This window comes from Rhinolophus ferrumequinum, chromosome 15 (genome assembly GCF_004115265.2).
Source record: "Rhinolophus ferrumequinum isolate MPI-CBG mRhiFer1 chromosome 15, mRhiFer1_v1.p, whole genome shotgun sequence".
Taxonomy (NCBI): Eukaryota; Metazoa; Chordata; class Mammalia; order Chiroptera; family Rhinolophidae; genus Rhinolophus; species Rhinolophus ferrumequinum.
Genome location: NC_046298.1, coordinates 33,097,132 through 33,112,560, shown reverse-complemented (window position 1 = coordinate 33,112,560; position 15,429 = coordinate 33,097,132). Strand labels below are relative to the sequence as shown.

General features: G+C 61.1%; 1 protein-coding gene across 1 annotated transcript in view; it reads right to left on the bottom strand.

Moving 5' to 3' along the window:
• Window positions 1-346: 346 nt before the first annotated feature.
• The window catches only part of ZNF469 (zinc finger protein 469), a 50,297-nt gene continuing 35,214 nt past the window's right edge, over window positions 347-15,429 (bottom strand). The window contains exon 3 of the mRNA XM_033129163.1: window positions 347-13,576. Coding sequence (XP_032985054.1) covers window positions 1,778-13,450 — 11,673 coding nt within the window. The 5' untranslated portion in view covers window positions 13,451-13,576 and the 3' untranslated portion in view covers window positions 347-1,777. The remainder of the gene's footprint in view (window positions 13,577-15,429) is intronic.

Here is a 15,429-nt window from a genome sequence, read left to right as displayed (position 1 = left end):
TCCCGTGTCCCCAAAACTGAGCCACATTCATGATTTCCCGACACTTTAATCTCTCCTGCTCTGCTCCCTGGGCCTCAGCACAGAGCCGTGCAACTTCAGAAACATGGCGAGACTGTGCTATGCTGTGGCATGATCAGCACCGGGTCACAACCCTGCAGGGGCTGAGGGGACTGCTTTGCTGCTTGGGGGGAGGTTCTGCAGGGCCAGGTGGCCCTGGTGACAGGATAGCAGCGGCAGCTGCAGCCAACACTTTATGAGCCAGGTTCTGGGCCAGGGTGGGTAGGCAGTAGGGATGGAAGGGAGGACAGACACCATACAGCAGAGTCTTTCTGTGAAAATAGTGGGAATATATTTTACAGGATGAATTTGCTGTGATTCGTACAGTATAGCCTCAGAGTTCCCCCATGTTTTATTTATCAGCACGAAAGAGGCATTCTGAGTGGCACACGACACTTTCCAGAAAGGAGATTTGGTCTCTTTCGAAATACCAAAATAAAAACTTTTAACATACACATTGCACCCAAGGAAAAATGAAAAAAAAAATAACAAACCAAAAAAACAGAAGGAAACAAACCATGAACCTTAGACACCCAAGAACAGAAGGAAGCTTCTCCCACCCTCCTACCCCCTTCAAAGACATGATTCTGTAAAATGGACGTGTACCAACCCTTGGCTCACGTCAGTGCATAAGATGCCAGCAGCGCCACCCCCGGCCCTGAGTGTCCCAGCCGGCTGCTCTGACTGCAACCCTGGGCCTGGAGCCTGCTGGCACCGGGGAGCCAGTGAAAGACTTCTCGGGGCAGCTGGTGCCTGTGGGCCTTCCGTGCAGCCCCCATTGCGCCTACCCACCCTGTCTCCCCAACCAATCCCCCAGGTAAAAAATCAAGGAAGCCTGTATTCACATTACAACATGAAAATAGCACCAGAAACTTCAGAGCTAAATTGCTGATACTTGCAACCAAGAGCTCCGTGTAGGAGGAAGGCTCTAGAAAGGCAACCGCAGAGGCTTGGTTGAGGTGGGGGCTCTGGGGAATGGGAAGGGGGGACCCGTGGGAACTGGCTGATGAGCGGCTTTCTCCCTGTTCGGATGGGAACGTGGCCCTCCGGGTTCAGGATGCACTGCAGAGCAGTGCTTCTGTTGGTGGCACAGACACTGGCCATCACGATGTGTGCTCAGAGAAGGCCGGTTATGCTCCGGGGGCCAGGTAGCTCACGAAACACTCTTCTAGGCAGAGTGCTGCACCACCCCCATTTGATCTGTAAAGCAACTTTGGAATTCCAGCTACAGCAGCAACAAGACGAAGAGGAGTCTGCCACTATCTGACCGACCGCGGCCACCTCAATGTACTTCCCTGCTAGATGACATGGAGGGGAGGACACCTGTGCAAACCTTCAAAGAAGGGGGTTCTGTGGTGTACTGTGCATCCACAGTGGGGGTACACCGGGTGCGGGGTGTGAGCTGCTCTTTCTTCAAGTTCTTGTTACTGAGAAAACAGCTGCAGGATCTCAAAGAGGCTGCAGCTGGCCCGCCCCTCACCGTCACCTTTCAGCTAGAAAGGGATTGTTGTCTATCCACCCCTGGACCTTGCCAAAAGCATTAGAGCCTCACCTCTAACACCAAAGTCTGAGCATCTGCATGGGAAGCCAGGTAGATTAAGATGTGGCCACCAAGTGAACTATCTCGGGGTACTGAAGCTCACAAAGTGTAGATAGGAGTCCCTCACGTGTTGCGTTCGTACCCCAGCCCTTCTCCCATGCACTCGCTCACTCCTATAAATTATTCAGAAGGATCCTTTTTTAAAGGGATCTTGAAGCTGGTTAGTCTCTGTCCGAAGAGCTGGCTGAGGAGGTCGCTCTGGGATTCGGCTGTCCAGCAGGTGCGGGGGTTGGCAGGTTCAGCACCGTGGACAGCTCTGGCCCTCTTGGGGGGCCTGTGCAGGGGTCTCGCCTGGGGGAAGGCCTTGCTCAGCCCATCCTTGCTGTGTCTGAAGTCCCGATGCGGGTGGCCAGGCTCCCCCTTCCGCTGTTCCGAGGGCTGGGGCAGCGTCGTGCTGTTCTGGCTACTGGGCCTAGGCTTGGCGGGGAGCACACGGCTGGGAGTAGCCTGCTTTCGGGGAGCCCGGGGGGGTTTGTCAGGGACCACAGGGGCTCTACCCAAGGTTCCACTTTCTCTCCTGGTTGGCCCCAGGGCCCGGCCCTTTCTCTTCTTCTCTTTGCCATCTCCATTCTCCCTGGGGCCCAGGTTCCCTTGGGGTCCCTGGTCACCAGCTTCCCTTGGTGCCTTGGGGTGGCCCTTGGCCGGGGCTCGAGTAGGAGGCTTGTCTGGGACGGGAGTCTGGCCTGGACAGTTGGGTTTGGCTGGGGTGGTGGCTGTCTCACTTTGGAGCTGCCCACTGGCTGGTTGGGGCTGGCTACCGCCTGCCATCTTGCTGCTGTGCCGTGGGCCTCCATTGCCCTGGGAGCTGGGACCCAGCTTGGCTTTGAGGGTTGTGGGCTTCTGCTTGTCCTCGGTGCCACAGGCTGGCTCTCCAGGTGTTGGGCTGGCCATGGCCTTCTTCGATTGCACTGGGAACTTGGGCACTTTGCTGGGGGTAGATAAGGCTGGCCTGTCCTTTGAAAAACTCCGGCAGCCCCCATGCTTGGTGGCACTACCCTTGTGGGAGGGGCCCTCTATACTCCCCTCAGGCATCATCTGGCATGTGGACACCTGCTTCTCCTTCCGGAGCAAGGAAGGGGCTTCTGGGCAATGGTCGGGGGCACATTTGCCCGGGGTACTCGGGGTCCTGTTTTTCCCTGAGAACGGGCCAGCAGCCCTCTGTTCCTCTATGGCTTGGCCTCTGGCCCCCAGCCGGGGCAGAGACTCCTCCAGCGGGAGAGCCTGTTGGAGAAGAGGCACTGGGCTGCCCGGGGAAGCCTCATCTGTGGGGCTCTTTGGGGCTTGGTCTGGCTTGTGGCCATCTTTACAATCCGCTGAGGCTGCTGGAAAAGGAGACAGAGATGGGAGCAGGAGCTCCTGGGGGTCAGAGGGCCGATCGTCCCCCCTGACCAGGTGGCCCACAGAGTCTACGGGCCTCTCTGGGGTCCTGGGCTGACCCTTGATGCTGCCGGGAGCCGCCTCTGGGCAGGGCTGGAGCAGGGCTGGGAGGGCTGCCTCATTCAGGGCGGGGCCGCTGCCTAGGGACAGAGGCCAGTCCATGACCAGCCCAGGGGTGCTGGTGGGTGTGGTCACCCTGCGCCGTTTGTTGGGCAGTGTGCCCTCTCGGGCAGGGGCCTTCTGCCCAGGGGTGCCCGGTCTCCGTACCCCACGGAATGTGAAGGGCTGCTGCCCCCTCCTAAGGTGTTTGTCCATGTGTCGGTCGAACTGCTCCTTCTTGGTGAATGTGTAGTTGCAGGAGCTGCAGACGAAAGACCTCTTGCTGATGTGCGTGACATTGGCGCAGAGCTCACAGGCATATAGTGGGGTGTGCTGCAGCTCCAGCTCCTCCCGAACCTCGTGCTCCCTGGCCAGGTGTGCGCGCAGCTCACGGGGCTCAGGGTAGACCCGGGGGCACTGGGGGCACAGAAAGACGCGCTGTGGACTATGCACCGCCAGGTGGCGCTGCAGCTTGAAGGGCTTGGGGAACCGTTTCCCGCAGTGGTGGCAGTCGCGGGAAGGGTCCTTGCAGTCCTGGTGTACGGGGATGGCATGGAGGAGGGTCTCGCGGTTGGAGCAGGGGTCAGGGGACAGGCTGGGGCATGTCTTGGTGGAGTCGGGGAAAGTGGTAGAGCTGCTGGGCGGAGTGGGGTTTTCGCAGGTGGAGGGGCTGCTGTTGGCCAAGGCGCTGTCTGTCATTAAGGAGCCATCCAGGTTTGAGTTGTTGGCACGAGCCTTGGGTTTTGCCCTCTCCCTCTCTGCGGGGCCCCCATTTGCCTGACCAGCTGAACGCTTGCCCCTGTGGGGTTTGGACGCCTGACCCATGATGCTGCTCAGGAAGTGTGTGACAGTGCTGTCCCCCTCCCAGCATCCAGGCGGGTCCCCCAGGGACCTCCGCACCGGCCCCTTGCGGGCGAACCGAAGGGCGTGCTCCCGCAGGTGCTCGTTGTACATCCAGACATCAGCCACCTCCCTCAGGCACATACCACAGGACCACAGCCCCGCCCGGCCCTGCACGTGCTTCTCCTGCAGGTGCTCCCGCAGCAGCTCACGAGAGCCAAACCTGCGCTCCACACACATGTAGCAGGTAGGGGGTGGTGATGGGCTGTGGGCCAGCTTGTGGAGGTCCAGCTCACCCAGGCCGTGGAAGCGCTGGAAGCACACCCTGCACTTGTAGGGTACCCTCCCAGCCTTGGCTTGGCGGTCTCTGCCTGGGGCCCTTCCGGCCCCGGCTGCCTCCTCGGTCCTTTTGCTCTGTGGCCCCTGAGAGTTTTCTGGGGCCTTGAAGTCTAAGAAGCTCATGCCAGGCAGACCCATAGGGTCTTCGCAGCGTCCCAGGAAGCACAGATCTTGCATCTCCAGTTTGGCACTGAGCCTCTCCAGATCCATGGCGTTCCCCGGGAGCCCACAGTCATAGTGTTCTCGCTCCAGGTTGGGGGGCTCGGGGCTCACATCTCCGAGAGAAGAGGCAGTCTCATTGGGGGAAGCCCGCAGCTCCAGGCCTCGCCAGGCTGCGGGGACCATGTGTAGCTCGGGGATGTTCTCTGATGTGTGGTCCTCTGTGCCGTCAGAGGGCCCCTGCGCTGCATAGCCTGCCTCCGGGTCAGGCTCCAGGGCCCAGAGGTTGGGGCCAGGGGCCCAGGGGTCAATGCCAGGCACCTTGCTGCTAAGAAAGCCCTCCAGCAGGAAGGACTCGGGCAGGCCTGTGGCCTCGTCACCCCATGGGTCCTCATGGGACAGGCAGAGGGAGCCCGAGTCACTGAGGTCTGTGGGCAGGTGGGCGGAGGGCAGACTGGCACTGCCCTGGAAGTCGCCACTGGGTTCTGGTGGTGGCAGGGGTTTTGGCTTTTTACAGCGCTTCCCATAGACTCGGGGGTTCTTCTTCCGGGTTAAGCGGTTGCTCAGAGGAAAGAGCTGGGAGAAGGAAGCTTCGTCATCAAACAAGGCGTGAGGGTCCCTGACTTCTAGGCTGGGCGCTTCAGGTGCGATGCCCTCACGCTCCTGGATCCCGTCTTCTGGGTTGTTCAGGGGGGCCCGGAGGCAAGTGCTGATGGTGCCTGCTGCTTCAGAACCACGAGTCTCGGGAGGGCCTGGGGGTCCCGACAGGGCCTGGTGCGCCTCCCCAACATTGTGCCCTGACCCGCCATCCGCTGCTGTGCTGTCCCCTGCAGGCTTACTCCTAGCTGCCTGTGATGGCTCTCTGTAGATACCTGATGTCCTGGTCTCTCTGGGTCCCTGGCCACCCCTTGCCAAGGCTGACTTCTGCCCCTCTGGTCCTTCCCCAGAAGGTGCCCCCTCCATTCTCCCTGGATGGGCCACCCAGTTCCCAGGTGACTTCTGTGAGGGTGTCTCCTCCACGTCTGTGGCCGCGAGGAGAGGCGGCTGCGTGACCCTGGTCTCCCGCTCTGCCTCTGGTGAGAGGCAGCGGCTTGGAGGGGCCGGGTAATTGGCAATCGCAGTTGATGGATTCCAGTGGCTTCTATCTGAAATCACATCAGGAGAGACTCGAGGACCTCTCTCCTCCCGGAACCTTCTTGCTCTTGGCTTTCTCACTTTCTTATTTGATTTTCCCTCTGACTCGCTGGGGACGTCCGCAGGCGCTCTGCCCCGCCTCTGGCCTCCTCCTCTCTCTGCCCCTTTGGGATGGGGCTTGTCCCTCTCCAGCCTGTCCCGTTTCCTGGGCTCTGCAGGCCTCAAATTCACCCCTTGCTTGACCAGGCCTGGAGGGTGTGGTTCCTGGCTCGGGGGATAGCATGATGTTCCCAGAATGTTGAGCCTAAGCCCCTTGGACATCTCAGGACCTGGGATGTCCTCAGGAGCCGTGGAACCCTGGGCGGGAGGTGACCCAGTAGCGTGGCTGGGACCACTCAGTCCTTGCTTTGGTTTCTCTTTCCTAGGCGCCCTGCGGTTTTTCTTTCCAGGAGGGTGGCACATCTTGGTTGCTATCTCCCCAGGCTGGGGAGCGGGCCGGGTGAGGGCACTTAGCTGGGAGGTGGCCCCTCTGTGCAGCCCATGCTTCCTGGCTCTGTGTCGGTTTAAACCTGGCCTGGAGCGGAAGGTGGCCGAGCAGATCTCGCAGGTCACAGGCCACCCGCTAGGGCCTCGGTCCTTCCAGTGGCCATTCTCAGTGGATACGGGCCTCTTTGTAACGCCACGAGGCTTCTGTCTGGGGTCCTGGGGACAGAGAGGGTCCCCCTGGGGCATCTGGTGGGGGACATTTCTGAGGCTCTGGGGGGAATTGGGTCTGGAGTTGCTGGCCGTGCTGTTCAGAGATGCAGCTCTGCCTGGGTGGAGCTCTTCATAAGGGCAGGTGACTGTTGGGCCCCTAGTGCCAGCTTCGGAGGCCTTTGTAATGCCAGGGGTCTCCAAGTCCTCATGGCCTTGGGAGCTGGCCCCCATCTCATCTTCCCAGCAGGCCTGGGGCTCTCGCCCTGAGGTCCCCTGGTGGGAAAGGTCAGAGGGCATAGTGGTGATGCTCTGGCCTTCCCTGTTTCCTGGGCTTTCTGAGGACGGGCCCTTGGGTGTCCTGTCAGGGCTGGTGTGTGGCCGGGCTCCCCTGCAGTGAGCGTCTGGCCACTCAGCCCCGGGGCCTATGACTGCCCCCATGCCATCTGTGGTGGGAATGCCGGGTAGGGCAGCAGCCTTGATGGTCACTCTTGGGGAGATGGCCCTCACTGGGGGAGGACGGTCATCCCAGGCAGGATATCCCCTTGGCCTCTCTTTTCTGGAGCCCTCTAGGGTTCGTGACATGCAGCCTTCAGGGCGGTCCCCAACATGCGCGGGAGTGAAGACATTGATACAGCCCGGCTGGCCCGAGGGAGGGTCTTCCAGGAGGCTGCATTCCCCCAGGACGGGATGGCAAGCCAGGATTTCCTTGAGGCCACGGGGGTTTGTCCTTAAAGGTGAGGGGGCTGCCAGGGCCCCACCAGCCCCAGCATCTTTGGGAGCTGGGATGCAATCAGCCCTTTTCGAAGTTGTCCAGGCAGAGGGACAGGCTGGCAGATGCTTTGGGCTGATAGGGTCTCCGCAGGATGAAGCTGGGAGTAGCCCCCTCAGCTCACCTGAAGGCACCGTGGGAGGGTCTTCCTGGAGCAGGTGCTCAAGGCTGCAGGGAACAGGGGTGACTACAGAAGTGGGCAAGGGGGCATAGCCAGCTAAGGCCCTCATGGGGGCTTCCGAGCTTTCCCCAATGAGCAGCACGTGCTTCTTAAGCCCTGAGCAGGTCGCCTCTTCTGGAGTGCAGTCCTCGGGCCCATTCTGGGAGTGGCCTGCTGCCAAGGCCGGGACCAAAGATTCTGCATCAGAGGCAGTGGGGCTTGGGGTGGCCCGTGCCTCGTTCTGAGGGCCCAAGGCTGCCCCGCTTTCCTGGAGCTGCCCCCCTAGCTGGTCTGCAGCCATGGCTGGGCTGGCTAGTGTGCTTTTAGAGTCGGTATTGACTGTGGCGAGGTCATCCGGTCCCCCCAAGGTCCCCCAGTTATCTGGATGCAGCTGGCTGGCTTTGCCCGGGCCTTTGAGCTTCTGAGCCTGTCCATCTGCCTCTGGCCCCAGCTGATATCTGGCCATTGCAGGGACAGCTGTCATCTGCACAACCCTATCAGAGCCTTTGGCGGGGCTGCAGGCCACGTTCTCATCTTCCATGCTGTCCCTTTCCAGATCTGAGGGGTCGCTCTGGTGAGGGCTCTGGGTGTCAGCAGGCGGGGGCCCCTGTAAGTCCCGGGTGTCATCTTCGCTCTCAGATGCTCTGGCCACCAGGAGCTGGAGCTGACGTAGGGGGCTCGTGGCTGGGCTTTGGGGCCTCTTGCCAGGACTGGCATCAGGCATGCAAGCAGGACTTGGGGAGGCTCCCGCTGGCACAAACTCCTTGTTGCCTTCAGAGACAAGGCCCCCCGCCGCAGGGTGGAGAGGCCCGCCTGTGCTGCTTACACAATATCCCTTGGGAGCATCCGTATGACTGGTACCAGAAGGTGGAGGGGCACCCAGATGCAGAACCCCAGCGCCCCGACATGCCAAGTCAGGTGCCAGATGGGCAGCAGGGCTGTCGTGCACTTTCAGCTTGGGGGCATCTCGGCAGGGCCCCTGTGACTTGGGGGATTCTGGGAACAGCCCTCCTCTCTGTGTGCAGGGAACGAGCAGCAGGACGTCTTCGCTGGGACGGAGTCTGGTGGCCCTGTTATTTTTAGAAAGTAAAGGCTCACAGTTTGAGCCGCACTTTGCTAAACTCCCCCTTTCCGACAGGAGCGTGTGTGGCTCTCCAGGGTGGGGCATACAGGCTTCTGAGCGTACCCTACAGCCCTCTTCTGCCTCGGAGAGCGCTGTCCTGGAGACTCTGGCATTCTGCACTGACTGGAAACTGAGGCTGGCCCCAGTGGGGCTGAAAGGAGCCCCAGAAACCCGGTCTTTGTGGGTGCTGGGGAAAGGGGCAGCTTCTCCCGGGGGGAATGAGGGCCACTCCTCCCGGGGGCTCCCCAGAGTCCCCTCTGTGGTGGCCATGGCTGTTTCTGCCCCTTCCTGGTGTGGACTCAATTTGCCAAGACCAGTGAAGTCGGCTACAGGGAATGTGTCCTTGCCGGGCAAGGCGGCCTGGTGGACCGGCAGGGGGGTACCCGTGCCTGAGCACATCCTGCCTGCCTGCTCAGTTCTGCGCAGCTCTCCTGACGCCTCATGCACCCCTTTACTTTGCAGCTGACTTTCTAATTCGGTGACCAATCTTTTGATCTCTAATTCATCCTCAGACAGGTTGCTCATAAAAGCGACGTTACATTCGCTAACCTTGCCGGGCAAAGGGGAAGAGCTGGCTGCCACTGTCCCTTCACGAGGACACTTCTTTCCCCCTGAGAGATCAGGAAAATGGCCCAGATGGCTGGACAGCATCGGGGATACTTCCTCCATCAGGGGCCAGCCCTTCTCAGGGAGAAATGAGGGGTACGGTGGGTCCAGCTGGGGTTTCCTTGGGGGAGGTTCGGTGCATGCCGATGACGGGTGGGTGTTCCCATTTCCAGATAGGCTGCTGTAGACCGGTGGGTGGAAGCCTTCTCTGGGCAGCCCCGAGAGGAGGGGCGTGGATTCCAAGGTCAGTGGCGATTTGGCTTTTCCAGAGTCTGTGTCAACTGTGTAGGGTGGATTCTTGGGAGGTTTTGGCTTGAGGGAACTGGCGTCCACACCATCCCGGTGAAGGTGCATACTGCTGGCTGGCGCAGTGTCTGGAGCTAAGGGCTTGGAGTACAGGTCTTCGCGGAAACAGCCAGCCAGGTCTTTGGGTCCAAGGAGTAATTCGCTCGGGGGGCTGCTGTAGGGCTGGGGCCCCTTTTTGGTAGCTGGAACCACGGAGTCTCCATTAAAAAGAGCAGGGTCACAGCCAAGATTAGGGGTCTTTAGAAACAGGATGCTGGGCTCGGGGTAGGCAGTGGTGGTGTCAGTGACAGGCAGCAGCAATTGTCCTGGCATGTAGGCAGGGGGGTTCTCTGTGTCATGAGAGATGGGGGCTTCGGTGCACCGGGAGACACCCAGTAGACTGCCTGCACCTGGTGCTGGTGACCTCCTATGGGGCACCATGGTGTCCTCTCTGCCCGGCTGTGGTTGCTCTGAGGCTGAGGGACAGGGATTTCCTTCCACACAGGTGGCCAGAGGAGAGCTGGAAACGTCTCTGAGAAGCTTTGTGGTATCAGGGGGAAACTCTTCAGCAATTTCAGGGTTCTTGGTCTCTTGGGAGAAGTCTAGTGATGGACGGTTTTCCTCTGGGGTCTTGGTGAGAACCTGCAGGAGAAGCTTGGGGCCTCTTTCCTGAGGGCCTGCCCTGGCCTCAGGGCTTTGCAGTGGGCCCTGCACCTCTGGGCTCTCACTGGGGCCTGGACAAGGCCTGCCTGGCTTTGTGGTTTCCTGCCTCACGACCTTCCTGGATTTCTGCTGCTCTCGATCCTCTCTGGGACCTGGGGTCAAGTCCACTTCCTTCCTCTTCTCACCCCGGTGCCACCTCCGGCAGCTGTGGTGGGGCTGGCCTCTGAAGCGGGAGCCCCGTGGCTGCAAGCCGTCCTCCTCCTCGGACTCCGAGGCGTAGTCGTACTCCTGGAGTCCACCATCCAGGGTGCTGGGCTCGGCCTTCTGGGCTGCCTGGGAGCCGTGCCCGCCCTGGCCGCGCTGCACCTGCCGCCTGTGCAGCTGGTTCTTCTGTTGCACAATCTTGTGGATGAGCTCCTTGCTCCAGGTGCCACCCCGCGCCTTCCTCCTTCTGGAATCCTTCCCGGGGGACAGTCGGAGGCGCTTAGAGCTCCTGGTCTCCACCGGGAGGGCCTGGCCACCAGGATCTGTGTGGCTCTTGGGGCCCTGGGGCCTGAGGTCCTGGGGGTGTGGTGGGGCTGGCTCAGCCCTGTCGCCCTTCCTCCTGGGCCGTAGGCAGGGGGCTCTGGTTCTCCTGCCCGACCTCTTGGCGGTGTTGCCTGTGTCCAGCTCTTTCCGGAAAAACTTAAACTGCTTCCCTCTCCTCTGCTGGTTGGCCAGGCTGACCCCATCTGCCTCCACAGACACTGGGCCCAGGGAGCGGGTTTTGGGCCTGTTGCAGGCTGGGAAGCTCCCGTCTCCAGAGTGAGTGGCCTGGGGTTCCAGCGGGGCAGCCACAGCTGGGAGCGGGAGGTGGGCTTTGTTCTCTGGTGTGGCCCCCACCCTGGTCTTGGGGGGCTGCCCAGCACTGGGACCTCTGGGGCCAGAAGGTTCCTCGTCGGCGAAGACATCAATGAAGCTGCTGTCGATCTCAGGGTTGTCTGACTGGTACTCCAGGCCGTTGAGCGCCTCCGTGATGAGGCTGTCCAGCTTGGCGTCATCCTCCAGGTCCAGGTCTGAGGCCGGGAGTGGGAAGGGGGCAGCAGCCAGGCCAGACAGGAAACTCGTCCTCAGGGGGTCATCTTTGCTGTCCACCCGGACGTCCCCTCCTAGCAGGAAAGGGACCATCTTGGTGTGGCTGAGCAGGCTTGGGTTCCCGCTGGCTGGTGCTTTGGGAGCAGCCAGCACAGAGAGGGTGGCAGGGGGAGTGGGGAGCCCCGAGGGCTGCCGGTGGCCCTCCTTGGTCCTGGCCAGGAGCAGGCTGCAAAACTGCCGGTGCTCCAGAAAGGCAGCCAGGCTGCTGTAGTTGCGGTCACACTGCTTGCAGGTTAGCAGAACGTCTAGCTGGTCCAGGCTGGCGCTGCTGAGGGGGAAGTGGTGGGCAGAGTAGGGGGGCGGCTCTGGGGGGAAGCCCTCCAGCCCCCTGCTGCCCACCTCAGGACCTGTGCTGGGGAACGGGGCTTCCTCTAGGCATTTGAAGGCTCCCTCAGCCCCCAGTCCCTCGCTGGGGAAAGGGAAGGCCTTGACTGGCTCTGGCTGGTAGTGCATGGGGAGAGTGCGTGAGGGCTTGGGGGACGGGAAGGGGCTGCTGGTCTCCTGGGGATGAGTGGGGGGATGGAAGAAAGCAGAAGGCCCGAGTGGGCCAGGGAGCTGGCTCTCCTCTGAGCTGGGGTTGGCTGGGCTGCTAGATAGTGGTGACAGTGATGAGCAGGTGCTGCTGCCAGCTGTGTTGGTGGCAGGCGAGGGCAGTGGGGACTCAGTGGGAGAGGCTCCCACCAGTCTGGGTGGGGGCAGACCAGGGGTCCCTTGGGGTGAGACCTGGGGCTGGGCCACCCCAAAGAACAGGGCCTGGGCTCCGGAGTCCTGCAGCCCACTGTAGGTGAATAGCCCTGGGGAGCTGCCACTATGCTGGCCTGGGCTGTCTCTTAGCACCGCCAGCTTCTCCCCTGGCCCTTGATTCTTGCTGGCAGCACCCAGGTTTCCCTGGCTGCCCCCCTGCCACTCTGGGGCCCCTGGGGGGAAAGGCAGCCGGCTCAGCATCTCCACTGGATGGGGACTGGGCCTGGTGGCTGGGAGCACCTGGGGCCAGGGCAGTGGGGGACTCTGGCGGAGGCCAAGACGCTGTCCTGGGCTGAGCTGGCCTTCAAAGAATGTACTCCTGGGGGTGGCGGGGGGTCCCAGAGAAGGTGTGGGGTAAGGGGCTGTGGCGGGATCCCACAGCTGGGGCAGTCTGGTGGGCGGGGGCCCTGGGGTAGCCAGCTCTGTGTCCAGAGACCCAGGGCTGGTGCCCACCCTGCTGGCTCTGGGGCTTCCATACACCTGCCCAGAAAAGTGCCTCTGCGGCAGAGAGTTTGGGGGCCCCCTGGGGCTCCCCAGCTCATTGTGGGCAGAAGGTGGTCTCTCAGGGAGGGCTTTGGTCAGGCTCTTGTGCAAACTGTCTGGGAAGGTGGCTGTGCTCTCCGAGAAGGGGCTGGGGACTGGGCGAGCAGCACCAGGGGAGGGGAGAGCATGGCCAAGGTCATTGGGGGGATCAAGGGCCCTGGGCTGGCTGGGGTAGCAGGGTGGCGGTGGGGCAGCAGGCCGGGCAGGCAGGGGGTAGGCTGTACCCATGCCCACTGCCTCCTCCGGCCACGCTCCCCGAGGCTGGTGGAAAGCAAACACTAGTGCCCTCTCGGAGTACTCAGGCTCAGCTGAGTCCTCTGGGAAGGATTTTGGGCCAGCCCTGTGCAGCGCTGGGAAGGGGAACTGGAGGGAGGCCACCCTGGGGCTGCCACCTTCTGGAAAAGGCTCCGGCTCTGTGGGGGGCACCCCAAAACTAGCACCTGGGAAGTTGTTCTCAGCAGTGGGCGGCCAGGCATCGGCCCCGATGGCCTGGAATTCCGAGTAAGAGGCTGGCCTGCCAGGGCTGGCGTCATTGCTCTGAGGGGCCCTGAGGGGTGGGGGCCCAGGGGTGGCGCTCGGTGAGGTATAATTGGTGGAGGTAAAGCTGGAGGGGGTCTCCTGGAAGCACCTTTGGAAGCTGAGCTCTTCTGGGGCAGGTGGGGCCTCTGCCTCTGGGGGCTGGGTGGCCTCACACTGTAGGCCCTCAGGGGTCGCATCCAGGGGTGGTCTGGCTCTTGAGCCCACGATGCTCAGGCTGTAGAGCTGCTGGGGGCTGTCATCGGCCCTGCCTGTGTGCCGTGTTGGAGCTTGTGTGTGGCTCCTCCCTGGTGGGGCCCGAGGGCTGCAGCCTTTTCCGTGGGGGTTGATCAAGGGCTGGGTTCTCGGGACTGGGGCCTGGGGCTCCACCTCCCTAGCCTGCTGAGGCTGGGTATCAGGGGGCTCCACGGCCTGGGCCCCGCTGCCCACCTCCCTTGTGGCCTTGGTGGTCCTGCTGGCCGGGGCACCATCCTCGCTGGGGGGCTGGGTAGCCGTGCCACTGGCCATGCCACTGGCCGTTTGGCAGGGCTGCAGGCCTCCGGTCATTGCTGGGGGTAGCGCTCCGCGGGGCTGCTCCCCAGGCATGGCCCCTCTGTCTGGGCGCTAGGAGGATGTGGTTGTCCGAAGGGGTCCGCAGGGAGTGGGCTGGGCAGCCATCCTTGCCCCTTGGGGGGCCCTCGAGAAGCCTGCTCTCATAGTCCTGAGTGGAGCCTGCAAGGAAAGGACGGAAGTGAGCTGAGAGCTGTGGAGGCTCCCTGGCTCCCGTGGAGGCCATGACAGCCTCCATGGGATCGGAAAGAGCTGGCACAAAAGCCCCCACCTTTAGGGGAAGGGGCTCAGCTCTAATGGCACTTTGAGAGACAAGAGAAGAAAAGGGTTCCTGTCAGATTGAGCAAGAAGTGGGGGGAAAGCAAAAGAGGGAGAAAGAGAAAAAAAGAGTGCTGTTTGGGGTCTGAGGGTCTCAGAAGACCTCTGGCTACTGTGTTTCCCTGAAAACAAGACCTAGCTGGACCATCAGCTCTAATGCATATTTTGGAGCAAAAATTAATATATATAAGACCTGGTCTTATTTTACTATAATATAAGACTGGGAATATAATATAATATAATACTGGGTCTTATATTAATTTTTGCTTCAAAAGACGCATTAGAGCTGATGGTCCAGCTAGGTCTTATTTTCAGGGAAACACAGTACCTCAGAGCAGCCCTGCTTTGGGCCAGCAAGGCCATGAGCAGAAAGCTCCCAGATCTGAAGAGGCCCCATGGCAGGGATGACAGGCACCTGGCAGCCATCTGTGTGGCCTGAGCTACAGCCCAGGCAGGGTCAGGGGGCAGCGCAGGCAGGGCAGAGGGCGTGCCTTCACCTATCAAGAGGAGGGGCCTCACAGCCGAAGCCAAACTAGGAAATAAGGGGTGAGATTGTGCACACCTGAGTCTGGCCTGAGGCTGAAACCTGGTCCTGTAGGGGTCTTGTAGCTGGCTGGCGTAGTATAGGCTCAAGCCACCTGCTCTGGGGACCCACTGGTCAGCTCCCTGGGGTGGGGCCTGCATCTGTAATTCTAGGCAGCACCAGGCACCACTGGTGCTCCTTCCCTGCGTTTGGAAACCTGCCCAGGGATCGTACCCACTGATGAGGGGTGCTCTGCCTGATTTGGGGCACAAGTTTCCCTCTCTTAGGTTGGTGTGGTTCCAGTATCAGCCAGCAGAGGATGCCACACTGCCCCCTTTCTCTCTGGCTAGCCCCATGGATCCTCCTGCACCCCAGCAGCCTGGGGGACCCTCCCCTCCTAAGCAGAGGCCTCACCCCCTCCTCTGGGCCCCATTGCCTGCAGCCAGTCCTCTGCTCCCCTTTTCATCTCAAGACGGGAAGACCTTTAGGCAACGGCTTGTGGGTGAAGTTTGTTGAATGAATAAATGATAGCAGTAATAGAAGTATGAGCGCTTTCTGAGCACTTGGCTGGGGGCCAGGAAGCTGAGTGCTTTCCATTCATCACTTCTCTTGTCCTCACAGAGACTCTGGAGGTCAGAACCATTAGAGCTATGGGGAGGTAAGTACCTTTCCCACAGCCTAACAGCTAGTGGAGGGCACTGGGGTTCCCCAGGAGGGGCCTCCTCCAATTGTGTCACACAAGGTCTGGATATCTGATCACGGCCAGGCTGTGCCCAGTGTGGGGACAGCAGCAGCCTGGACCCCTCACGAAGCCCCCTGCACTAGATAGGGCAGAGCCTGTGCAATGCTGTCTCCCCTGCTGGACTTCAAACTGCTTGGTGCAAGTCCTGGCTCAGCCACTGACCCTCAGTGGGAACTGGGACTAGTCCTTCAGCTTCCCTGGGCCTGGAAAATGGGGACCCCAAGAGAGCCCCCCTCATAGGGCTGCTGAGACATGACACGAGTCGCTGTGTCCAAGTTGCACACCAGGTCTCTTGTGGAGCATCTGCTGTTTGTGTGGTTTCCTGACGATTCCTGTTCTGCCTGAGCCTGGGGCTCCTGACTGGGGAGTCTGCGGTTTATTTACTGCCCCTTCCCCATGGCCTGGAGTCTGGCGCACATTAGACACTCGCAA